Below are 26,074 nucleotides of genomic sequence, written 5' to 3'. Positions count from 1 at the left end.
TTGCCAGGACTTTGTCACCACACTGAAAGCCTTTCAAGCAAACACAGACAATGTTGGTTTGAAAACTTAAAGAGAAAGAGATAAATGCAGACAGTCTGGCTTCATATGTTTAGTGTGCACTGTGAATGAAACACATAGATGTCTAATATTGTATGGTGTCAAGCAAAAATGAATTTATTATTTCTGTCTTCAAGTATGTACAGTTTTTGTGAAAGAGTACCGATGAGAACGAGGTCAGGAAATGGCAAGGAAAACAGGTGATACAGCAGGCAAAAGCAATCATACACCTAGCGTTCATTGCAAGCATTAAAGAGATCAAAGACAGGAGTTACTGTGTAAAGCACAAAGAAAATGGCTGCATAGAAGATGATCTCACGAAAACAGAACCAAAAAAATCTCTGTCATCATGGTAGAAACCTGTAAGACAAATATTCAGTTTAACTCAAAATATTGTCAAACTGTGCAAATGTGGAAGGATTTTAAAGGGGCACTCCAGAGGTTTTATGAATAATGTTCAGTTTACTCATCACAAGAAGCACTACTTAGTCTGCGAAAACTGTTGTATAATGTCTTCTGTGGCTCTGGAAAATTTGAATACACTGAGATGCATTATGGGAGTAGGGGAATGTAGGTTCCCGCGTTTCTGGAGCGTGAGCCATAGTCAGGACTAAAAGTCAGGATACTTTGGCCTCTTTTCACACTCTCTAACCCTAACCCAGCTGCATGGAAGTGTAACACTAAATTGCTGGATTACCCCTTCGATTGTAAAAAGCATGTTAGAACTGAAGGAGCTATGAGTTGGGAAACAGGCCACGAAGAGATCTGAATAACTGCTTTGTTAAGTTCTGTCTGCAGTCGGCACAAACTGTCAATAGCAGCTTTCTCAGTTTTGAAGAACTGTCTGACTCATTATATCTGTCCTACGTCATACATTTTTGTCACAGCTTTGTTTCTGAAGAATGCATAAAAACACTGATGCATTCAACAAACTATTCTTCAGAGAGCATTATAGATGTTGTAAAATAGAAGTATTGCAATAACTGAATCAGTGATGGGGTAATATTCGATGGAGATGTTTGAATTAAGTCAGCCATAATACATACAATTAGCTGCGTGAGCCAGATGATCTTGTGAGGCCAGCATCTAATAAACATAATTTAGTAAACCTATGCATTGTACAAATTACATCTCAAACAGTTGTGGCTTCTCAATAATTCACATTCTTCGTGTGCCTCTAACATCATCGTATCATCAACATTTATCAAACAACAACCAGCCACACAGTAATCTCTTAAAAACCACAAAGGCAACAATATGTAAAGCTACAGATTGCATTAGTAGAGGTATGGTATGATTATGATTTTGACTCGTACGTTGAGTCCTTCAGCCCTCCTTGTCGTATGGTTTCAATGTCGGTTTCTCTTAACAATATCCTCCTGTAACTCACCACATCAACCTGTGCACATTCAGAATATCAGTGTATCCATGCAGGCGGTGGTGCAGGTGGTAGAGCAAATCCCACAAGGAAACTTCAGTGAACAAGATTTCTTCTTACAATCTGTGATATTTTATGAACTGCAACATGACCAGATTATAGTGTTCAATTATGTTTTGTTGCTAAATTAAACATGTTTCGATCCACATTCATTATTCAAATCACATAATTTACCTTTGAAGGTGAAAGTGTATATAGAATATCTAGTGTCTGCTTTGAATCTAAATGCTTTTCTTCATAAAATTGAAACTGCAATTCAAGGCACTCTCACAGGTGTCTTTCCCACCTGAAGATAAAGTTCAAGTTCATTCAAATCTCTTAAGGATATTTCAAGCGCTTGTGCTGGAAGCATTTCATCGATGATGAATGAAACCTATCCTTGGACTGAGAGAGCTGAGTAAAGCAACCGGTCCTAGTGACCAGGATGTCAAGTCTTCACAGTGACGGCATGATGGTGGCTAATTAGGTGTTGCATTAAGACACGTATCTGCAGCACCAACCTATGGATTATCTAATGTTAACTGTACAAACACAGGAGCTATGTACAGACTAACAAGAATTCATATATACACACGGCAGCTTATATATAGGGGTGATATGAGCAACACAAACATGAACTATTTATATAAACACAGCATGAATGACCAGTACATTATGTACATTCAATGGGTGGTAAGGTACATACATAAGCAATGACAAAAAATCTGCACTTTTAAGCCTGATTTGGCTAATTATACATCTTTTAATTGTACTACTACCATTACACTGCACTCAAGGATTATGTACTGCAATATGGATATGAGGTATGTTGATGCAAATGAAACAAATACCATAAAACTCAAGGATGGAGACGAGTATGTACATATGGTTAAATTCATGCTGGTTAAATATATACAGTATATGCACATAAGATTGACTAGACCTATCATGAGATTTATTTTTGGTAACAGAATTGGAAGACACAATGCTACTCAAATTAGAGAGTCCTGGCTTTGGGGTCAGGCGGCTGATACGATGGAGCTGGAGTGGGGCTTGGGTCGTCCTGGGCTGAGGATATGGCAGGAAAGGCAAAGACTCCTGCAGGGAGGGGGAAGAGAAACCCAGGCCAGTGGCTGACCGAGAGAGGTGAGGACAAGGCCCTGAATGGAGCAGGAGAGTGGAGCTGATTACTGGGATGGGGCGCTGTGGAGGAGGTGGTCATCATTGTTGACCCAGGGCTGTCAGGCCATGACAGGGGAGGACTGCAGGTCTCTGGATCTGGGGCTGTCCATGATGATACCTGAAAGCGTAAGGCAAATAGCACCCAATTTGAGCAAATCAAGTTTTGTCACTGTCTATTCTTGTGTTGTGAACCTCTGCAAGCCTATACAACTTCTCCACTTCAGGCCTCATCATTTAACCACTGTGGATATATATAGGATTTTCACTGTACCTCTTTTATAAACTAAATTTTAATAAAGGTTGTTTAATGTTTTAACCATTTTTCTTTCTTGTGACCACAGGGTTGGCTGAACACAAACTGGTACATAACCACCATGAAACTCACATCTGAAGCACTGGTCAGTTGTCCACATGTTCGAGGCACAAACTGATCCCAAAGCTGCTGCCCGCTGATGCTCAGAGAGTTAGTACGCGGCCTCCGGGTGACAATGAGAACCTCCTGGGCCCAGTCATCCATCAGCCGTTGTAAGTCTTCAGGCAGATTGTTTTCATTGACGCTCACGGATGCGCCAGTGTATGTGGCTGTCTTGTTGTTGCTGTTATTGGCCTGAGCTTGGGCCAGTCCCATTACTGGCTGATGAGAAGGAGGTGTGGCACCAGCAGGCGCCTGCTGTGATTGATTGAAAGCCCCTGGCCCGGCTCCAGACCCTGAGAGGACACACATTCACATATACTGTGACACCATGTTTATTGAGCTGATTAGACTGAGATAAACTAACAGGATTTTAAATGAATTCATTTGAGACATAATAATTCTACATACTGCTGCCACGCTCTTTGCCAAGACACAGTCGCTTCAGTGTTGACCCTGCAAGGCAAAAAAGACTTTATACAAATAATCCTTCCCATGAGCTGGTAATAATGTTCAATAACAGGATGCAGTGCAAAACAAAGCTGCTGAATACTGCCACAAAACAAAGGAGCAAACTAAAACCAAACTAACTAATGGGTAAACAAAGCAAAAAGTCCCCTGAAACCAGGCAGTCCATTTACTAGCAAAATCATGCAAACAGTCCAGGTGACAGCCACGTCAAAGTGCAGTGTTAGAGCGGTAGAGAGACAGAGGTAAGAAAAAAGAGACAGAGAGTTTAAGAGATGAGAGATTAGAATGTGGCATGCTGAAGTCCAGTGCCTAGTAATGCAGGGTGCATAAGTCACAAAAATGTGTGTGTTAAGAGGTGGAGAACAGCACAAGCATCAGTTAGAGACACTTAAATGTAAGATAATGATCAGTATAGTTAAAATAAACTTTGATTATCCAAACCTCAAACTTATGAAACAAGGCAACTGGTCCAATAAACAGGAATGATCAGTAAAAATTATTCACTGTCGTAATGGGCCAAATTCTTGCGCTTTCTTTTTTGCAGAATATTGTGTTTAAAATAAAAACAAAACATTGAATCAATCAAAATCTTTACATTTCAAATTTTTATTCTTCAGGGGTTTGAATAAGCAATATATTTCTGTGCAAGCAAAAATACAAGATAAATTCAAGTAATAAAGGACGAAGCAAAAGAAAACCGGCAGTGTTGTAGTGTTGTAGACAGAAAAAAGACACCAGTGAGCAAAAAGTAGAAAAATTGAAAATATGGAAAACAAAAAAGTGAAGCTATGCTGGAAGAGAGGAGATACAAACAGATAGACAAAGACACAGGCCCACTGAGAAATCTAGCTCGTGGCTTGCTACTCGATTTATAGGTCACTCTCTCAGATGTTTGAGGGTAATTAGACCAGCCTGTAGAGGAGGGTTAGGGTTAGAGGGAAGTGGGAAGAAGACACCGGGGTAAGAAGAGCACACATTGAAATATCCACCACAAACAAGTGTTTGTTATTGATGCTCTGGTGTTTACAGTCTAGAATTAGGGACTGCTCAGCTTATATCTTCTGTTGTGTGTCGCTGGTGATCACCTTGTCCAGGTGGAGCATGTGTGCCGGAGCCATCTCCATGTAGTCCAGCGTAAATGTTATCAGAAGACAAAGAGCCCTTGAGGGAACAGGGCTGCTGAGTCTGCACGGGCTCTGAGGTCGAGCTAGGGAGGTGGCTGGTGCATGATCGTGCCCTGCCATGAGTAGGGAAAGACCGTTTGGCTGGAGAGCCATTCAGACTCACTGTGGGCTCACCTGTACCTGTAGCAGCACCTGGACACACACACACACACACACACACACACAAGCATCAGAGAGGTACACTGCTTGCTCTTGCTGTAAATATTCAACCTATAATAATGGAAATTCTGAAAGAGGACTCACTGGATCTGCTGGAGTCACTACTCTTGGTTGTGACATTTCTAAACTGTTGGACCAAAGGGCTGAGAAGTTTGCCAGGCTTCAGTCTGTGCTTGCTGGACCTCTTTCTCCGGCCGGCGTGTGGTGCAATGTGGGAGAGACCCAGGCCAGGAGGAGGGGCTTTGCCGAGCCGTCGATAGAGCAGCTCCACTTCCCCTCGCTGATTGGCCTGCAGCTCAGAGATCTCCCTCAGATGCCTGAAGGGATGGAAGCAGGAATATACTGCTCATGTACAAGCTAAATGACAAAATATTCTCATTTAAAGACAATAAATGAGGCAAAAAGTAAACCCCTTGCTGTACTTACTTCTCCCTGAGTCTCTGCAGTTCCCTCTTCATGTCAGAGTCCTCCATCTCTGAGTCATTATCACTGCTGGCATAGGCCGAGCCGTGCACGCCTCCATGCCTACTCGGTGAGTCTGAGCTCTGCACACTGCTGCTGCGCCCTGAGCGACGGAGGAAGGCCACTGCCCTCTTCATGAGGTCACTTCCCCTGCGCTCGGAGCGAGTGTGTTGAGATGGGGTGGCGGGAGCCAGCTTTGCAGGGCTGCTCTCTGCCCCTGAGTCTGAGGAGAGGAAACGAGCATGGACCGTGACATCCACAGGGACAGAGGGTGAGGTCAGGGTGCGAGGCAGGGAGCCCCGCTTGGCCATGGAAGGAGGTGTGTCCAGGTAGAAATCAGGCGGGGCAGAGTAGCGGCTGCAGCGTGTCCTCTGTGTAATGTCATCTTCAGTGCTCACCACAGAGAAACGGCCTATAGTGGTGGAGGCAGCCATGACCTCACCCTGAGCGTGTTCCGTACTGAATCCTCCAGGGTGCGCCGGTGAGGCCGCGCTGCTCCAGCTCCTTTGCTTCACATCTCGTCTGTTGGCCACTTCAGGAGGAACAGAGATTATCTGCCAAAAAGCAAAGAACAAACCGGATCTACACAGTGCAGCAGGTAATGCTTCTGTAATAGCAAATGTGCTTGAGGTAATCTGAAAGACAATTCTAATTCCCCCTCAAAGGTGAGAAAAGTCTCCCTTTTGTACCTTAAATCTTCCTCTTGTTCCAGAGCAGGAAGCTGAGTGAGGAACGTGCCTTCTTGACAAGGAAGCTGCAAAGATTTCCACAACAGTGAACACTGTGGCACTGCAGTGATCAACTAACAGTGAAAGTTTAGTTAGAAGTTAATGATGCCAGCCTTGTTAGATTGATGAGTGTCTGCTGTACATACCACACACGGCTGAGTCACTCAGTGTGCTCAAACTATCCATTCTCTCTGGAATTTGAGGCTAATAGAGGTGACAGGATGAGACATGAACAAAACACAGTCATGGGAAAACTGCAACACAAACCATTTATCATTGTCCTGTTATGTAACTGCTACTATTGCCCGAAAGAGTGATGTCTTACTAAATATTTCTCATGAGATCTTACTGTGGCTCTTGCGAAAGCAGTACAGTTTTTCTTCAAATTCTGTATGCAACAAAAATGTATGTCCATGTATCCAAATGGCATTCAGTAAAAGTAAAATGTTTTAAACCTGATGTACTACAAATAGTATTGCCATATTTTCCTTGTATTCGACATATTTAGAAACATGAATAGAAGTACAAACCTGTGAAAAATATTATTCGCACGACTTTGTTAAACCTAGAATCTCCCTGTGTGCAAATAGTTCATTGTAAAGTATAAGCATAATTTTTGATGTATGTCAAAATATGTTTACCCCTCTATCACTCACAAATTGATTGACTGGTCTTTAAATGCAGAGACTGACATTAGACAACAACTGAATCTGAAAAGCATGCCGATTTTTTTCTATAAAACAATCTGAAATACACATAATTTAAAAAAAAGTCTTAATATACAAATGCACACAAAACAATCTGACCACAAGCTCGCTTTAGTTGCTGTTCTCACGCTCTCAATCATATCACACAGTCTACCCCAGCAGATTGATCCTAAATACTTAATGCACCTTGTGGTGAAACAATTTTGTCAACTGCTGTTTCAGTGGTCAAGAGTGAAATTTCAGTCTCAACTCTCAGTCTTTCAACTGCTTGGAAAAAAAAATTATTTGAACATCTACAATTCAACGTCAGCTGGGCAAAAACCACCTGCTGAGGGAGACAAAGTGGTACGATTTGAAACAGCGACTAATGGACCATGTGCTGAGATTGTTTTGTCAGCTGCTGTTTCCAAAGTCGAAACTTTAATTTTCAACTAAATATACTACAATAAACTGCAGCTGTAATTTATATAAAACATTTACGTCGTTTAAAAAGTTACTCTTTATTGAACTAACCAGCTGTTCTCCTGTCCTGTAGCGTCCCTCCCCCATCGGCCCTGGCGTGCTGTTCCCTGACCCTCCTGTGGCGCTGTCTGGACCCGGAGGAGACTGGATGTACTCGGTGCCGGAGCCTGGTGTCTCTGCAGCGCTGCCTGATGGATACATGGGAGCATATTCCTGGTAGAGCAAGTTCCTTAGTTTCTCATCCAGTGTTTTTATGGTGCTGTCCACAAAGCCCCCACGGCCCAGCCGTCCTTCGCCATCTGACTCACTGGGACCTGCACCGTGCTGGGATGGCGCCGGGCTCTGGGGTAGTGAGGGCACTTTGGCCCCTCCCACGCTGGAAAACGGCTGGTGGAGCACCACAGGCTGCTGTGGACGCTCGCTCCGAGCTGTAGAGGCGTAAGAGACAGATAGCGGCTCTTTGGCTGAACCTGGCTCCTGGAGTGGAAGAGGGGTGAGAGGAGACCCCCCCTGTAAACCGCTCACATCCAGAGACAGGGGCATGACCAGAGGGCAGCAGGGCACCTCATCAGCCACAGACACGGGACATGTCATGTCAGGCATCTGCTGAGCTGCATGGATCGGGGAGATGGAGCCCAAAGGGGACCCCTGGGACTCTTCAACTGGGAAAGACGTATGTGGGGATGATGGGGGCAAAGTTTGAGCTCTGGCTGGCTGAGCCTGGTGAACACTGGGCTGCACCGAGCTGCCTGCAGGCTCCACCGAGGACACTGACTGAAGGGTGGGGGGAGCAGACACAGGGGGAGACAGAGTGGCAAAGAGGAGAGGGTCCGTGTTGGACATTATCGGAGGGCTACAGAATCCATACACATCATAGGTGAAGCCTCCACTTCCGCCTGACATTGTGGAGGATGAGCCCTCTTCTGCAGGAGGAAAAACAGGATGATGAGAGAAAATTCAGTTTTATGTTTAACCTTTTCTAAAGTCATAACTGCACACAACAGCTGCCTTTCATTCAGCTGCCACAAGGAGGTGCTGTAGCTCTGTGAAGCTGTGAAGCTTTGTGCTGAAATTGCTCTGTAGAAACAAAGTCACCTCTGGATGCAGAAGGCCTTGCAGTGCCACTGTCAGCAGGCTGGGTGGTGGCTGAACTCCCAGGAGACTGCGTAGCTGTGCCATCAGATGGGGTCTCCTGGCTGGATGTGGGCGTCTCCTCTACAGGGCAGATTATGAACCATCTCTTTCCTGTATGAAGAACTGCAATTCAAGAGATCAGACAATTATCACTCTTTGTTTAAGTGTATGTGACATATGCAAAAAGGGTTTACGAGGCATGCAGATGGCTACATTTCTGAATGAGATAATTATGTTACCGTTCTGCTGATAGACAGGCTGAGGTGCTCCGGGCTGTGGACTCTGTGGAGCGAGAGACAGATGACAGCTAAGTCAATCGGCTGCTTGCCACTCTGTGTTTAGTTGTCTTTCACCATATCCATGAGTATGTCTCAGTCAACATCTAAACCTATATATAAGCATATGTATCTGTACACACTTTATTCATATCTATATCTACCGCCATCTTACCTCTCCCACTACTTCACAGATTTGTCCTTGTTGAGGACTGCAGCTCAGGGTGGAGGCCCTTTCACCCTCCGTGTCTTCATTCAGCATGTCTTCAGCTTTATCCACAATGTCCTTTAGCTGGTCAATGAAGATCTCCTTCTCTAACAGCAGGATAAAGCCATTCTCTACCTGTAGGCATACAGTTTTGAAGATGTAAAACAGTGTCATAAATATAACCAACAAACTGCACACTTTTAAAGGTTGAACAAACCATGTAAGTTGCAATTTCCTCTGGAGCATCTCCATCCAGATCAAATTTAAATGTCACCATTTTGTGGTTGTGAGTCTCCAGCTGGCATTCAACCATTTTATCGCCAGTGTTGCAAACCTGTGGGAACAGGTTACACTTTCACAATCAAACACATTACGCTTTTTAAAAATATGCAACTTAAACTGTCACAAACTGCATAACGACTCACATTGAGCATGCTCAGTTTAGGCTTGCTGGTCTTCTCTTGCCGGGAGCGTGTGCGGGCAGACTTGCGGTGGTGTTTCCTGGGTTTTCCGTCCCCCTTCCCTCCACTAGCAAGGCTGTCATAGCCGTCACTTGTTTCCTTACCAGATGCCACATCAGAGTTGAGACTATCAAAGGAAAAGATTAAAACAATTAATCATGTAGGTTGGAAACACATAAAGTTATGAAGAGAATCTGTAAAAGGCTGAGAGTCAGTGAAAAACCTGACACACACCTGTCATAGGCGTAACTGGGCAAAGATACTGGTTTGTCCGGAAGAACATCCTGAAGACAGAAAAATGGGCCGGTGTAAAACAGTTAGGAAAGTTTTATTTTATACAGATTGGATCATTGCAAGACTTCAGAGCACTAATATTCATGTTAATGTGAGCTATTAGCGTTTGACCTTAAAGGGCTGTTTTGGTCTCAGGTGGAGAGGCTGCTTTCAAGATGGGATAGAGGTATAAAACTGATGTGAATGGAATTTGAAAAGCAGCCTGTGGTTTGAACGTGCTTTGAGAGTCACAATTAGATGTCACTGACACAGGGCAAATTTTTAAGAAAATGCATAATTATGCGTATAGACACTTGAAAACATGCAAACTTTGGCTCAATCCCTACCTCTACACAGGGCTCTTGTTGAAGGGTGCTGGATGCAAATGTTGACTCGAGGTTTTGCTGAGTTGTGGCCAGGCTGGCACACTCAGACACTGAGACTGCTGTCTGGATGCCAGCAGGCTGCAGAGCCGGAGCTGGGACTGAAGCTGCGACAGGAGCTGGAGCATGAGCAGGGGCTGCAGACTGAGCCGAGGCTGGCAGCGTGACAGGGATGGGGGCCGAGGCTAAACTTGCGACTGAGGATTTGGGTTTCCCAATTGCAGAAGATTTCTCTGAGCTTGTCGATGAGCTATTTTGTGGCTCAAAAGTGGGACCTGATGCAGAGACTGGTGCTTGAACAGGGGCTGAGGCTAGAGCTGGCACTGCTGTTGGAACTTGTATTGGGACTGAAGTTGGGGCTTTAACAAGGGTAGAAGCTGGACTTTGAGGCACGGTTGCAGCTTGAGCAGATACTGGGACTGGTGGTTGGTTTTGTGCTGGGACCAGAGCTGGCGTTTGTGTTGGCGCTTGAGATTCAACTTGGGCTGTAGCTGAGACTGAAAATGAGGCTGGGACTGGAGCTGGAACTGTAGGGGCTACAGTTAAGTCTAGGCCAGCTGCAGTTGTTTCTGCATCTACTCCACTTCCCCAGAGATGAGTCTGAACAGCAGGTAAGACAGGGTGGACTGGAGCCAAAAGGTGAGCATCTCCCAAGTTCCCCTGTGGTGCAACCGCCTGTACCTGGAAAAAATAGCACATTTAGGAAATTATTCATTTGTTAATACAAATATTGTTCATCTCTAAATCCCCAAACGCATGCCCTGCATGCATTACACCAACGACTAAGACACATTGCCACCTTAGTACTACAGATTTCTCATGACCCAACCATTACAGTGAGAACCGAGTCACATATTCACCTGGACAGGCTGCTCAGCCAGTTCCTGCTCAGGGTAGGGGGCGGGGTATGGGGTGGGTTGTACCTGGGAGAGAGGTAAGGAATGGGTGGTATGGAGGCTAGCAAAGTTTGTCTGAGATGTGAAAGGGCCGCCCTGCTGCTGGGGCACTGCAGGGGACATGGTCATGGCAAGAAGTGGAACAGGGAGCGCCACATTGGGCACGTGCTGAGGTGACGGCAGAGGGGTTTGAGGGGTGCTGAGAGTAGGTATTGAGGGAAAGGTAACATGAGGGGTCAGAGGAAGGGAGGGGTAGTGGGGTGAAGGTGAAAAGTGAGAGCTACACATAGGAGGGCCATTGCTGCTGTAGGCACATGGCAGAGGACCTAGAGGGACAGGAGGGGGCTTGATGCCCCCCGTTTGAACAACAGGATATGGTGAGGGAAACTGGGAGAGAAAAAGGGAAAATGATATAAAATGAACAAAGACAGCCAGTCGATAGAAATAGCATTCACACAGGCCCTTTGTATATGACTCATCCCTGTAACCTATACTAAATTAACTTTTGTATGATGTTTATACCAATTCTGTCTCTACCTTGGGTGGTGTTTCTAATGGTACCACAACGCACCTGTGTGCTGATCTGCAGAGGCAGGAGTGGGGGAGGAGCACTGGAGATTGACTGTGGAAAACTGGTAGATATGTCAGGAGGACTCAGGTGAGATGTAGGCTGGTCAGCAGATAACAGCTAAGGAAGAAAATCAAACATTCACTTTTCACTTTTACTGGAGAGTACGGGTTACTCTGAATAAAACTGACAAGATATTCTGGTCTAAAAGGGGAGAAGCAGGGCATGTAGACCTAATGCAATTCAGCTTTTCTGTATGCTTTGCAGTGTATGGTGCTGTAGCCCACTGTAAATTATAAGAGATGATGGCTCTACCTGGGGCAGGACAGCAGCTGGTTGGAGATGGCACTAAAGGGAGGAAAGATAAATGGGAAGGCAGCACAAACCACATGAAAAGTCATTCACATACACACATATGTATATAGATATACAGTACATGATGATGCATTGAGAAGGGAACATCAGATGCACTTTTTACCTCACCCTCCCTACAAATAGTGTGTTTTCAGATGGCTGGAGCCACTAAATTGCACATTAATTTTTAACTTTAACATTTGACACTGAATGATAGGATTAGTAATTCTGGATGTCAGACAAGCATGAAGAACCATTACTAATTGGACAGGTGTTCAGCCTTAATGGTGTAGCTTGCAAGCCTTTAGCTAGCCTACATTCCAAACATGCTAAGTCATTGGAAACAGAAATCTGCTGTTGAGTTTAGATCAACCAGCAATCCAAACACACTCAAATTAACATGACCTTGTCAGGCAGCTCCGAGCGGGCTGCGAGGGGTGACTTTCAAACTTGTGATGCCAAATTCTGCTTTTTGTGTCTCACTACAGCTGATGCCAGGGCCTGTCGCAGCTAAATGCAAGCAGTACCTGCTCCTGGCTGGGCTGGGCAGTAAGCTGTAGAGTGGGGGCTGCAGCTGGGAAGCTCTGTGCTGTCTGTCTACTCTGGTGCACAATAGGGGCTGGCGTAGCCGGAGCAGAAACTGTCTGTCAGAAACACATGAGAGAAATCACATTTATTGGACCCTGAGTTCAGGTATGACATGATCATGTTTGTATGTTTGCTTCAACAAATTAAGATCAAGGTTAAAATGTGCAGTGTGTCAAAGCTGGTTTAGTCATGAGCAAGAAAGCAGAGAGGCTGGCAAGGCTCAATAAAGCAAGCTAAAATGGATGAGGGAAGTTATAGCGTTCATCAGCCATACTGCCATACACTGTGCTAGCACATTATTTCGTACACTACCACGCTCTTTTGCTATGTTACAACCCAACTTATTAAAACAGATAAATTTAAAGCCTCATTTTGGATTAGGCAGGAGCAGAGACTGGGTATTGGGATGGTTTTGTTACCATCATGGGAAGGCCAGAGGAGCGAAGCAGCTAGCAGAATCATGAAAGAGGCATCAGGCTGCTGCTATGGCAAGATTTAGCCTGCACGACACCTCCTTCCCTAACCTACCAGTGGATCTGGTCTGCCTTCTCTGTCATACGGTGTCAACATCAGATTCCTGTCCAGATTTGGATAAGAGAAGAGTGGGACATCCAGGCTCTGCCTCTTGTCTATGTGCTCAAATACTGAGCAGGCATTACCCCCAACCTCCCCGTGGCAATGCATTGGATGATTAGCAGAGAGTGTGGGGGAACTGGTCCTGCGACTGACGATATGATGGAGACAGTGGTTGAGAAGAGTGAGATCTCCACCTTCATACAAACTCCGTGGGAGTGGGCAAAGATGTGAAGGTGAAGAGACAAGGGTTGTTTGACTGTTTGCTGGTGGGGGAGAGGGTGAGCCCACAAGAGGAGGTAGAGTGACTGGAGGAGACCTTGCCAGATGAGGAGATGTGGGTGAGCCTGCCTTAGAGACTGAAGTAAACTGGGCAGATGTGGAGAAGGAGCGTATATGTGTGTGTCCCAGAGATCTGCCTCCCTTTGTCCTATCGCTCAGGAACAGAGACATGCAAGCTTTGCAGTGTCGGTGGGACTGAGGGCTGCGTGGGACACTCAGACGGAGCTCTGAGGGAGGTTGTAAATTCAGGGGAAGCAGAGGTGAATTGAAACGACTTGCTGAGTCATGATGAAAGTGTTGATTTTGGGGCAAGGGAGGAGATAATAATGGAGGATTCTGAGCAGAGGATAGGTAGTCTGTGGCATGCACAGAGTTTTCTGTTCTATGTGTTGAAGCCACATCCTGTGGCAGACACAGACAGGGGCTTGCATTCATTGCCTTAGTGAGAGAGTGCGTCCTACAACGTAACATCTCGACCAGGGAGGTGCTTCCACGCCTAAAACACGCAGTGCTCTCAGTGATGAGCAGGCTGTCGTGGCATACAAAGGGATCACTGTAGTGACGCTGATCAGGTATCGTTCCAAAAAAAGAAAATAAAAACGTTGTTATTTCAGAAAACAACTCAAAAAACAAAATGAAGGATTTAAGGAAGTTGCCACAGAAATAAGAAATGCTTTCACTCACTGTTTGAGACTGATAAGGCCCCTGGTGAGGTTGTGCCGCAGGTTGTTGATAGGCCCCAGGATGCAGCTGACCTGTGGTTTGCTGGTAGGCTCCCTGGTGTAATTGAGTGGATGCTTGTGTGTAGTTTTCATGTGAGGCCTGTGCTGTGGGTTGCTGGTAGGGCCCCTGGTGCAGTTGAGGGTTAACCTGTGCAGGAGGACTGTAGACCATCTGAGCTGTGGAAATGGGCTCTGGAAGTGACTGGTAGGGGCCATTTTGCTGATTGTTTAGATCATCTAATTGCATGGTAGAGCCCACTCCACTGTCAGCTGTAAAAACAGAGTGAATAAAACATTATAATTCACCATGATGCCCCGCAGGAAGGACAGACACTGAGGAAGGGCAGAGGGAGAAGTGGAGTAGCATCTCATTAAAATTCAAAAGCTGGGTGATGATGTCTCATTGATGACTAATAGGTGTTACTCATATGCTGCAGTGGCCTTCTCTTGGTTTGTCTCTTACATTCACAGATGTCAGTTTAACCATTTCTAGTCAGGGTCAGTGTAATTTCCTGTTAATGGCTGAATGAGCTTAAAAAGTGATTTGATTCATTACCAGAGGCTGAGGTTGTATGATGTACAGTACATTCACGTGTGTGCGTAATTGCAGGTTCTCACATGTGGCAGACGTGGTGGCTGGCACGGTGCAGATCAGAGTGTGCTGCTCCACCTCTTGGTCCTCATAATCTGTCGTAGCCAATGTGGCTGCCTGTGACACACCGGGACCGGGCACCTGCAGCAGGTTCTGCTGCGTCTTTGTCACCACTGCCTCGCCATTTCCTGACGAAACAGTCCGCTCCCTCCTCCATTTGATGAGAGCCACGCGGTCCCGGATGGACTTTCCGACTATCTTCACATCGCAGTCCAGGAAAAAACCCGACTCCACCTACAGGACGCAGGTAAGATGCGTGCTGCAGCTCAGAACAAACTAAGTCATGGTTGTAATTCAACACCTTCTACGATAAATCAACAAATCTATATTCTCTTTTCCCCCGGACCACAAAGAACTGCCTTCTCTCGTGCATTCTCATTCTTCACGGAAGAGCAAAGATCAACTGATAAGTTGCTCTTGTTTCAATCAATACAATACAGTACATGCCTCAAGCCTACCATTACAGACATGACCACTAACCCACTCCCAGTTACCTTACATCTAATTAAAATGGCCCGAGGTTGTGCTCCAAAGTAAATATAACTGCGTTATTACAAGACACATCGTCGACACACAGGGACCTCTGTGATGGAATGATACTGCACAGGTAATAATCCACAATGAGCTGTCATATATCAAAAGCACCTCATTGCATTACCTCTGCTGCATCATTGTGTGTAATTGTGCCTGTACCTCAGGCACTTATCACAGGGAAAATGAGAAAGTGTGTTGACATCACCATCCATTTTTTTCAAAGTTTGTCTGTAGCCACTTCAACCCATGCTTTGGCCTGTGGATGTCGCACGGAGAAGCAGTATTGTTGCTACAGTTAACTGCAGTTTAATATTCCTTACGCACTGAGTTAGACCTATTTTTGAATTGTTAGAAATGAGTGCTTTCCAAGGCTATGGCAGCGTTGACGAATGAAGGCAGCTTGTGGAACACAATGTGCTCTCTGGCCTGTACCCACAAAAGCCAAGGTCAAAAGAGAGACATTCAAATGAGTCTAATAAAAAGGGCTACCCACGTAGCGAGATATAATCAAGTAAACACATAATGGCATAAAGAAAAAGTCACACTATTCATATTTACCATTTCTTGGGCAACAACCTCTGGGACCTCGCTCACCAAGTCAAAGGTAAACTCAATGGCACCAGTGTCCTTGTACTTCCCCTTTAGCTTTTTAGGATCCTCAACCCACAGCTTCAGAGCAATGGATGACTTCTTCCCATCATCATCCTCATTGAGCTCCACCCTCACGCCTGTATCCTCTGCAAAGAATGCGTGATTCAGGAGGTCCTTGATGGAGTACCTGCAGGAAATACACAAGCAGCAGCTACTGACCTGCAGTAAAGGTCACTGTAAGCCTAACCATAAACAACACACAGACTGTGCCAGAGCCAAATACTGGCGTCAACGTCACACTGTCGGAACAGAAACAAAACAACACGGGAAGGATAACCTCGACCCACATACAAAATGTGTCACAAGCCCCGAGACGCTGTCGTAGGTCCTGGTCCACTTACCTTTCCTCCCATCTGTGACAGATACATTCCCCGATTATTTCCTTAATTTCTGGGTCACTGACTTTACTGTAGCTGGCAGGTTTCACCCCCTGCAAAACAAACCAGCATCAACATGTCTCAACTCAGCAACAGACACACTCAACACAGCAGTATATAGGGCGTAACAGAGGAAGTAACTACTGTCTGCAGTGTCAAAAAACATTAATGACAAACACTCCAAAAACTCATTTTCTCCCAGACATCTCAACTCTGGGGATTAAGAAGTACTACTCGTGTATAAGAGGACTTTCAGAGGGCTGAAACGCTTAGTTGACTGATTAGTTAATCCACAAAGAACTGATTAAAATTATGATGAGTGTCGGAGTCATTTATAAAATACAAATACCAAACATTTGCTGGTTAAAGCGAGACTATGCAGCCACTGAAAAAAGAAATAACACATTCTTCTTACAAATGAAAGGTGAATTCCTTTAGGTACATAGATAAGTATTGCTGTCTAATGTGCATTTTGGGGTTAGCACGCTGACTTTATGACTCTTCCCATCACTTGTGACACTTTCACATTTCGCATTTTTTACTTCAGCTAAATGTTAAATAGTAGTTTAACTGTAGTTTAGCACTAAGCATTACTCCATCACTGTCACTTTGTAGCCACAGTGGCTGCTGCCCAACAAAAGTTACACAGTCTAATTTAAAGTTGTCAGTATCATCACAATATATGCAGGTAGTGTTTTGGCTGCTGGTCAGACTAAATACAAGATTTTAAAACTTACTTTTTCTTTGGCTAAATGTACTGGGCTGCTGTCCTCAGTTTTACCATTTGAAATATTGCATGATTCATCAGAAAAATATATGATTAATTAATAGTGAGAATCCTCATTAGTTGCAACCTCTGTGCATCTCTCCCAGACCCACACACTAAGAGTAACTGATTTACTGTATTAAAAACGATAAAGCCTGCATTTAAAAAAAAACAATGTACATGATTAATGTCACAAGAAATGTGGCTGGGTCTTCAAAAATTACATGAAATAGTTGTACTAGCTTTTGTTTAGTTTAACCGTGAACTCACACTGGTGACTTTGCGGTAGATCTGAGCAGCATTTTGACACTCAGAGTAGGGGTATTCTGAGGTGGCCATCTCCAGCATACACATCCCAAAGGCGTAGACGTCCACAGCCTCATCATAATGCTCCTCATACATCTCCGGGGCCATGAACTCTGGAGTGCCTGGAGAATTAATGTAAGAGAGGATGATAAATTAGACGCTCACATTCAACTTGTTTCATCCTATTTAGGTAAGATCAATGCAAGTGTCGAGGACTGAAATCCAACACAGCTGCTTAATCACAATTTCAAGAATTCTATAATCGCTTAAAGGACAGACGAGGTAAATTTTGGATGTTCTGTGCAACTTTAACACTATAACATGATGCAACTGTTTATCTGTTTTTGGATTCTGTAGTATTAAATGATTTCAGAAAACTAGATTTAACACTGTGTAAAAATTATAGACTACGGGCTGTCCTAAAGTACACTTCTGTCCCCTGAACAGTTACCAAGATTGTACATCTGGAAGGATCTACTCATAGATTTGTACAAATGTGAGCTAGTAGCATTTTAAATGGTCTATAGAAAAACTGATATTTAGACACATCAATTTTTCATGTTTTAGATTTTCAAGCAGCTACAGTCAATATTTCTGCATTAACAATTGATCACATGACAAACTATGTGAAAGGGGTCACTCATAGCACAGTGCCCCTATGGCTCTAGAGAGCTTTACAGTGTCCTTCAGGTGCTGTTTTGGTTTTAATGGCCCACAACTTTACTGTTTTGGCATTATCAAGTCTCTCATCAACGTTCAGCTCTAAAAATTAACTGTACTCTTCCTGCCCAACACCAAACAGCAGACAAACACAGTTAGCGACTAGCTGGTGAACACAGTGGTGCACTAACTAAAGAGCCAGATATTTGGTAGAGACCAAAACAGAGGTAAAAGGAGAGTGAATGTTAGACTCACAATAATTAGCTTACCACAATCACAATTCCAAGTTCATGCTAATGTTGCTCTGTATCTGCCCAAAGTGTAAATAAGCAGCAAGTTTGCCTTAAAAGGTAAAATGTCATTGTTGTGATCACGGCTTGCTTCAGCAGAGTAAGGGTGTGCCATAACACATTGTTCAGTTGTTTCAATTTTAGTATGATTTGGTTTGGTTGCAAAAGATCAAATAAGCAACAAACCACGATATTATGTAAGAAGTGCAAGAAGACTGTAACAACAAAAGGGGGTAATAAAAAAAAACTTATTTCACCACCACAAGCAGAAGCACCTGGTTGAGTGGCTCAACATAGCATCAGCGAATCTTTAACAAGTTGCACTCTATATTTGGTTATCCCAGAAACATACCGAAATATCATCATGGTATTTTCAGATCATATCGCCCACCCCTACCCCCGTTATTCAGTTTATGCAGGCTTAAGATACATTATCTGTTCACAGTTCAATAAAACAGAGTATTGCCAACGAGCTGATGACTAACCAATAACACTTTTAGCGAATGAGGCCCTCTTCAGTGTTGCCAGGCCCAGGTCTCCTATTTTGACAGAGCCTGTAGGACCAGTGATGAAGATGTTGTCGCACTTGAGGTCTCTGTGGATGATTGGAGGAGTCCTTGTGTGGAGGAAGTGGAGGCCTTTGAGAATCTGCCTGCACCAGCTCCTCAGAACTTTAGGCTTCATCACCTTAAAGCGCTTCAGATACCTGTGGGAGGATAAATATACCAGGATAGACGTTTGCTTTTCAAAACATGTCGAAGATTAAAAGACAAATAGACGTATCAAGGTCTGTCCCCACGAGTCGCTGTGGTGATAAAGCTGAGTCTTTGCAGTAGATTGTTATTGCCGTCATTAAGCATCAGCTGCCAACAAACAGTCAATACAAATCTCTGATGACTTTTCTATTCTCAAACTAATCTCCTCACGACTGCCTGAAAACTTTGCCCATTCTGTTTGTTGGATTCAATTGTTTCGTTAATTAATTCAGCTTTGAGCAAGAAACCAACGCTAACATCACAGTTATTCACTTTTTTACCACGAACAATGTCTTGGAGTTTCAGTCTCTCTGAAGCTCCAGCACTACATTTACTGTAATGGTGTGATTCAATCGGTATGAAACTTGATACACATAATGTGGACGGTCTAATGGTCATTACTGTAAGGTTGTTTTAAACTGACTAATAGAAGCAGCAATAAGAGACTAATATTTGCATCTCATGATCAGTGATTTACTGTCAAATATAAGATGGGCAGCATATCAAGATATCTCAAACATACAGTAAAGATAATTATAGAACATGATTTTCTTTTGTATTTTCGAGTGGACTCTTACGTTTTTAGCGTCCCTGAGGTCATTAGCTCTGTCACCAGAACGATACACTTCTTCCCTTTAACCGGTGATTCCCAGAAGTCATAAAATCGCACAATGTTGGGGTGCTGGAGGGCCTTTAACATCTCTGCCTCCTCCTTGAACCTCTGTCTCTCAACCTTAGACAGTTTCCGTTCCTAGGGAAAATGGAGGAAGACAATTAATTTTTAAAAATGAGAAATAATGGATTCTAAGTTCACCCACTCATTTTTTTTCTGTATTCTGGAGCCTTATCAGAGGAGCAGCTCCAGCCGTGGTCAATTTGTCCAGATTTTACAGGTTTGAGGAGTGGTGGAGGAGGAAGGAGGGGCTGAATCATCATCATGGTCAGTGTTTTTCTTCTAAAAAGCGTAACGGAAGAGATGAAATACATTTTCAACCTTCTTTAAATAGTCTGGTGTAGCTTCGGGAGTGGAGCTCAGATAAGAACTGCCTGTAGCTCATGTTTAGAGTGAACACAGCTTTGGCATTTTGTGTGTAAATATGGGGGTCTGAACCATTTACTCTTGATATTACCACTGTGTATAAAACACACCCCACCACAACTATGAGTGGAATCCTGACTATACTTTCAGAGGAAGTGAAAGCCTTATTTCATCTGTGTTGTGATACAGAGACACATTCAGTCACGACAGATAAACAAGACTAAATTGCATTTTTAATCAAAAATGTCAAATGTGTCACTGGTAGAAAAATTGAAACAAAAAAAAAATCAAGGATTAATAATACCAAGACAGATCAAGATTTTCCATCACAAAGCCTGAAACATCAAGATAAAACTCTCAGTACTTACTGTGTACAATTCGTCAGAGCTTAAATCTTGTGTCTTTGGGTGTACAAGCCTGAGTGAATCTGTGTATACTGGATCAATATTTTGGCCCGTGCCTACCCTCAACTGTTGTATAAATAGTAAAACAGCTGACAGTGAACATCCTCTACATTTCTGTTTCTCTCCAGTCAGCATGACAGATCCAAGCCAAAGGCTTGAGCCACGACAAACGCTACACGACCTCCAGATTTTCTATCCTGCTGTCTTGATAGACACATTTTAACAGCAATGATGAGGGTGCATTTAGAGTCTTCAATGAGGACAGTAGCCTCCTGTACATCTTTTGGCATTGATTATTGACTGATGCTGGGGAATCAGATTTCATTCACAGCCCATAGTGATCTATGCAGTGCACAGCCCAGTGCATCTTAAATTACGTGTGGCGTTGTGACAGACCCACCTCCGGCTTCAGCTACCTTCATAATGCTGATTCGTAATGACAACCAATGCATTTCAGTCTGTCTCATCTCTCTGTCCATATTGTCCAATTTTCCAAGGCAGTTTACTTGCAGATCGTTAACGATTCTTTGCAAGGAGAAGATCTAAGCAGGGTGTGGCGCTTACAGCACATTATCAGCTTTACTGAGACGTCATTTTGCACAATAAAAACTGTGTAAGAAAATAAATTAGCAGCACTGATATTTGTATCTAATGGAGTGTAGAATGGCGAGGACACAACGCTGCAATTAATTTAAATATTAGATTTGTTTTGCTGTGTATCAAATACTCCAAATCTTACGCGCTGTCCTGAGCTGAACCCACCCTTTCCCTCTCTCCTCGCTCTGTCTTGGTGCAGAGGGCTGCATCAGCAGGATTCACTCTCCAGACACATCTGTGTGGCATTACCACAGGGGTATAAATCCGTGTTTAGTATTCATTACTAAGCAATCAAACAAGACAAATGGTGTACAACAGCGAGATCAGATCTCAAAGTGCTAAAGTGTTTCGGCATTTTCACTAAGTCATGTTGCGTAATCTGCTAATTTTCAGGTCAACAACTTGCTCAGCAGATGTTTGATCATCATTTAGTGGATAAATAAGTAACAAGACAAGTGGTCTGCGCTGCTCGATATCCAGGCAGCAGCTCCTCCTCAGATCTGATTTAGAAATCTTTCTATGAGCATTTATGTTTTCTGCTGTCTCACTCTCAGTCTTATTCCCAAACACACACACACACACACACACACACACACACACACACAGTATACAGGCGGTAAACGATCTGAGTTACAGTGGCGTTTTGTGAGCCAGGCACACAGGCACACAGGCACTGAAGGGCAAGGCCTCACCTCCGGGGACAGAATGGTTGAATCATCACTAGATCTCCCCTAAGAACCTGCTCAGACACACACACACTCACTGTACATATACACTTTCTGTAGAGATCACCACACATGCATTCCTTTCCTGGAATGGTGTTTTCCTTTCCACATTCAAAAAAAAGTACTCATCCTCTTGAAACGTGTTAATAATGTAGAAGTGTTTAAAAATGCCAGTTTTTGCTTTCTCTCTCAACAGATGACAAGGCCTACTAAAAAAAAGGCTGCAGGCACACTTTAAAATCCCTTTAAATCCCTAAGGAAGACTTGAAAACTGAAGCTAGTGTTTTACTCCTATATGAGCAACACTGTATATTACTTAATACTGCGTTATTAAATTCAAGTCACAGAAGCGGAGAGACAAGGCTGAATTGTGGGATGTAACCAGGAGTCAATGCATTAACTTGTGCCCAATCAATTGGGGCCTGTAATTCCTACAAGGATTGATTGCAGGTTCACATCCAAATTAGCTTCATCACACGTATATTGTGGTGTTAACATTAACAAAGCGGAGAACTTCAGTTTTCTTGCCTCACTGGCATCTAGACTGGTGATGTTGCCAACAAGAGCTGTGAGATAAGCACAAGGTAATGCTGATTTGATTCTATGTCTGAATGGGACTGAGTTGGGCTGTAATTTTTATTTCTTATTCCCTCCGGCCTGACAGGGTGAACCTGGTTTCTGCAAGACTAGGAAGACAAAAAAAGCATCAGCTCTGCATGCTGTGAAGCCGCACTAAATCTATAAAATTGTGCTGCAGAGCCGGTCCTCAAAGTCACAAACGTTACTCTCATTATGGTAATTTAATGTGAATTAAACGCTCATAAAAATGATGTTGAGGCACTGACTCAGCCTGATCCAGCTTGGTCCCCTGCTAAACCCCAGAACATAAGTACCAGCCAGTGCATTGACTAAAACAATCCAACAGCAAAGCAGCTCATCAAAGTTTGGAGAAATCATTTTCTTGAAAAAAAAAGTTGCGTACTGCTGAAACACTTGATGGGTTGTTTTTATACTTAAGGCAGGCTTTCCAGGAATTCATCGGAAAAGAACATATATTATGAATTCTTCAGATAATAGCTTAAGTAAAGCTATGTCAAACTATGTATTAAAACAGTGGCTGCTCTGTAAACCTCTGTAAATCTTCCTCACATATCAGAAACTTTACAAATGTCTGGTGCACTGGTTTTGTTGCAACCTAAGCCTGGGTATAATGTGTAACAAAAAAAAAAAAAAGTATGTGTGCGGTATTTATTTGCTCTGGACAGACTGCAAAAGCTCAGCACATTTTGAGCCCTGAAAGGGCAACCACTGTCTTCAGATCTGTCTGCAGGCTAATCTGTCTATCACATGGATAGCATCTAAACTGATCATTAGATTACCACATACACAGATTAGCGACACAGTAAGCTCTCACTGCTGTGAAGCTACGTGTTTATATTAGCCCCATGCTAAAATTCTGACTAATTACAGTATGTGGAGTTCATCTGCTGACACTGTGCATAAAGGCTGAATACGGCTTAGCAGAATCACTTCAGTTGAGTTTCATTATAAATCAGAGTGTGCAGAAGAAAAGGAGAATGTAGACATTATTAATGCCTTTGGGTGACAAAACTAAATGATGACAACATTGGTGCTACGAATAATGCGAGGGAACGTTGGCATAAACGCTGAGCAAAGTAAAAAGCTACATGATTGACAGACTCTCTTCCTCCTCACTGGAGCCCTGTAACAAAACTCCGAACAAGTACTTTTCCTCAGTTCCACAGTGAGAACGAACATTTCAATGATGGCTCACTAATAAAGACATTATGGAAAACAGAATGGGCTAACCCAGTATCTGACCTGGGAACTGTCCCGCGTTACACCTCAGCAATGTGAGATTTTAAACGCAATAGAACAGAACTATATTTTGATAAATATCCTATCATCAATAAGACTGTTTGTAACACAAACGCCTGTAACTGCTGACTGATTAATCAAATGTATCCTGTTCCTCAATAACGAGTGGCTGAACCTGGTGAGAGAGGAAGAACAAAATGAACCAGAATTATAACCAGAATAATCAGACAATAATCAATATTCACTTGTTGATATTAAGGCACCTATGAGCAGGCATAAAGTGCCATGGACCCCTCCTTCATTACCTGAGACTCCCTGGACGAAGAGTTTGTTAGATGTGATCTGGTACTGGTCTAGGGGGCCACATGATCAGAGGAGAAATATACAAACCGGACTGTCTCGCCCTCAAATGAATGAAGTTCCAGGGTAATTGAACTAGTCCTTTGGCAAAACACACACACACACACACACACACACACACACACACACACACAGTACTACAGAGCCCGCAGGCGTATTATTTGATGTTAGACTTGAATGATCACTGAACCCACCTGGAGTTCACACCATGCCACTTCGACCCAGGTGTCGGTGTCAAGACCTTTATAGACGGTCTTGAAGGATCCTCTCCCCAGCTCAATGTCAAACTTGAGGAATCGCCCCCCAGGTGAAGTGGACACAGCCTTCATCCCGGGCTCCTCTTCGTTCTCGTCACTTCCTGATTTACCTGTGACATCCGCGGGCGCAACCTCTGCCTTTGGCTCGGTTTCCGTCCTGTCCCCTTTCTCCTCGTCGGCGCTCAGGCTCTCTGTGGCGCTGTCCTTCAGCCCCACCTGACTCTCCGTGCTTGAAGTCTCCCCGAGGCCCAGCCGGGCTCCGTGCAGAACCCGAGTCCGACTCCGATCAACGATGGTCCGCAGGTCAATGGTGAGCATCGGGCTGCTGTTGACACACTCCGGCGAGTCCACAGGCTGCTCCTCGGCGTCGGACACCCACAAGTTCCGGCGGACGAACCTCTGGCGAATGAGCCCCTGGTAGTCTGTGGAGGGGTACGCGCTGGGGTCACTCGCTCCTCGCAGGGCTGCGTTTTGAATGTTGACATTGTGGTCTGTCCCGTTCTCATAAACAGGCCTACGGGCATTTGCATTAATGTCCGAATCTAAATTGGGTGCTGAGGAAAATGTGGATCCCAGCGGCGGATCTTTTCTTGAATCGTCCGCCGAATCCATCCCCGGTAACTTGTCAAACACTTACCGGCGACATTGTGCAGCGATGATGATGAGCATGCTGCTCTCCCGGTGCTGCTGGGAGAGTTTGCTGCCTACCTGCAACACTCGCGTGCAGTGACGCAGTTCGCCAGCTCAGGATGTATGGCCTTATACCTTGAATTTGCTTAGGACACGCAACATCTCCACAAAATGTCCAGCTGGGAGGATGCGTACATTGCTCCTTGCCACCACCTCACGCCCCGGTCCACCTTGCTGCAATACAGCACAGAGATATTCAAGTTAAGCCTGATGTCATTGCCAGTTCAACCTATGAGCTCACGAAAACAGTTTCCTCCACATTGCATAAGGTCCCCGCTCCAGCGCAAACTATAAAAATGTGATTTGTTCCGCAGATTAAATCACATGGCCTCCGGTGGACAGGCCAGGATGTTTAGGCTGTGCTGCGCACTAATCCACCCCAAAGACACATCACGGGACGACCAAGTGCGCAGCTGTCATCCGCTGTAAAGACGCGGCCACCCGGGCTCCGGTTGATGCAAATGAATCGCAGGTGTTCCGGAAGAAAATCAGAACAAGTTCCGAGAAGTGTGGGCTCAGATTCTCCGCATTATTCCTTTAACTAACCGCACGTACTTTCTTTCTCTCCATGCTGTTGTCCTGTGGCGGAGCGCAGGATGGACAGAAGCGCTTATCAGATTATGCCCACTGCGGCACAGTTTCCCCAGGAGCAGGCGGCTCTCGGCGCATCTCTCGTCCAGATGATGAGTCCGTTGTCTTGTGAACGCAATCTCTTTCAGGTTTGAGAAAACTAAAATATTTCACGGCACAGCCCACGCCCCTAGCAACAACACGCATCCAATACCTCGGCACGCTTTTAGGCGGCACCCTCATCCTCCCCTGACACAGGCTGCGTGGACCACACCACTGTCCGCCCTCATCGTGACGCGCTAAACTTCCAATGGGAAGATGTCTGTGAAAGCCTACCAACCAAAAGGGACGCTGCAGGAATTATGGGCTGCCGGGTAAGACGCACCGGACCCCATCTTACCGTCATATTCATCCACATGGACCGGCGCAGGGAGGCTGAGGATGTGCGTCTCTCAGAGGTTCATATGAAACGCTTCCTCCAGTCATTTGTCTGCCTGCAGTGTTTTCAATCACTCTGTGTTTTATTCCACAATTGTGTTCTTATTTGAGGAATGCCTTTTAGTATCCAATTTCACTCTACTTGTTTTCCTATTGTCTTGATCCCCTGCAGACTTTTACTGCAGGTGTTAGTGTTGCATGTTGTG

The 26,074-nt window shown here is 44.4% G+C and overlaps 1 protein-coding gene across 7 annotated transcripts; it reads right to left on the bottom strand.

Annotated features, from left to right (window-relative positions):
- Positions 1–148: 148 nt before the first annotated feature.
- Positions 149–25,725, bottom strand: wnk2 (WNK lysine deficient protein kinase 2). Of its 7 annotated transcripts, XM_076758499.1 has the most exons (30): positions 24,108–25,725; positions 19,528–19,700; positions 18,680–18,900; positions 17,209–17,366; positions 16,137–16,225; positions 15,703–15,922; positions 14,577–14,844; positions 13,921–14,228; positions 12,910–13,800; positions 12,321–12,437; positions 11,755–11,787; positions 11,443–11,559; positions 10,836–11,258; positions 9,940–10,656; positions 9,554–9,603; positions 9,284–9,446; positions 9,076–9,192; positions 8,826–8,993; positions 8,615–8,657; positions 8,337–8,498; positions 7,293–8,164; positions 6,219–6,276; positions 6,034–6,098; positions 5,309–5,898; positions 4,967–5,199; positions 4,625–4,855; positions 4,353–4,451; positions 3,480–3,524; positions 3,042–3,364; positions 149–2,774 (listed from the first exon to the last, which is right to left on the bottom strand). In XM_076758499.1, exons 1-30 carry the CDS (start codon positions 24,780–24,782, stop codon positions 2,472–2,474), a joined length of 7,932 nt encoding a protein of 2,643 aa, XP_076614614.1. In that variant the 5' UTR covers positions 24,783–25,725; the 3' UTR covers positions 149–2,471. The 7 variants fall into 7 exon arrangements, with proteins under 7 accessions (XP_076614614.1, XP_076614622.1, XP_076614640.1 ...); XM_076758507.1 differs by lacking the exon at positions 4,353–4,451; XM_076758525.1 differs by lacking the exon at positions 10,836–11,258 and having other exon boundaries at positions 24,108–25,724.
- Between the last annotated feature and the right edge of the window lie 349 nt (positions 25,726–26,074).

The sequence above is a fragment of the Chaetodon auriga genome, chromosome 2, assembly GCF_051107435.1.
Source record: "Chaetodon auriga isolate fChaAug3 chromosome 2, fChaAug3.hap1, whole genome shotgun sequence".
Lineage (NCBI taxonomy): Eukaryota > Metazoa > Chordata > Actinopteri > Chaetodontiformes > Chaetodontidae > Chaetodon > Chaetodon auriga.
This window is presented reverse-complemented; position numbering and strand designations above follow the sequence as displayed.

Bases quoted from the DNA above. Each gene is read 5' to 3' on its own strand.
- wnk2 (XM_076758499.1), bottom strand. From the start codon at position 24,782: ATGGATTCGGCGGACGATTCAAGAAAAGATCCGCCGCTGGGATCCACA. The intron at 18,901-19,527 runs GTAAGAGTCCAC...ATCCTCCCACAG, and splicing joins ACCTCAGGGACGCTAAAAAC to GTATCTGAAGCGCTTTAAGG. The intron at 16,226-17,208 runs GTGAGTTCACGG...TTTGTTTTGCAG, and splicing joins TCTACCGCAAAGTCACCAGT to GGGGTGAAACCTGCCAGCTA.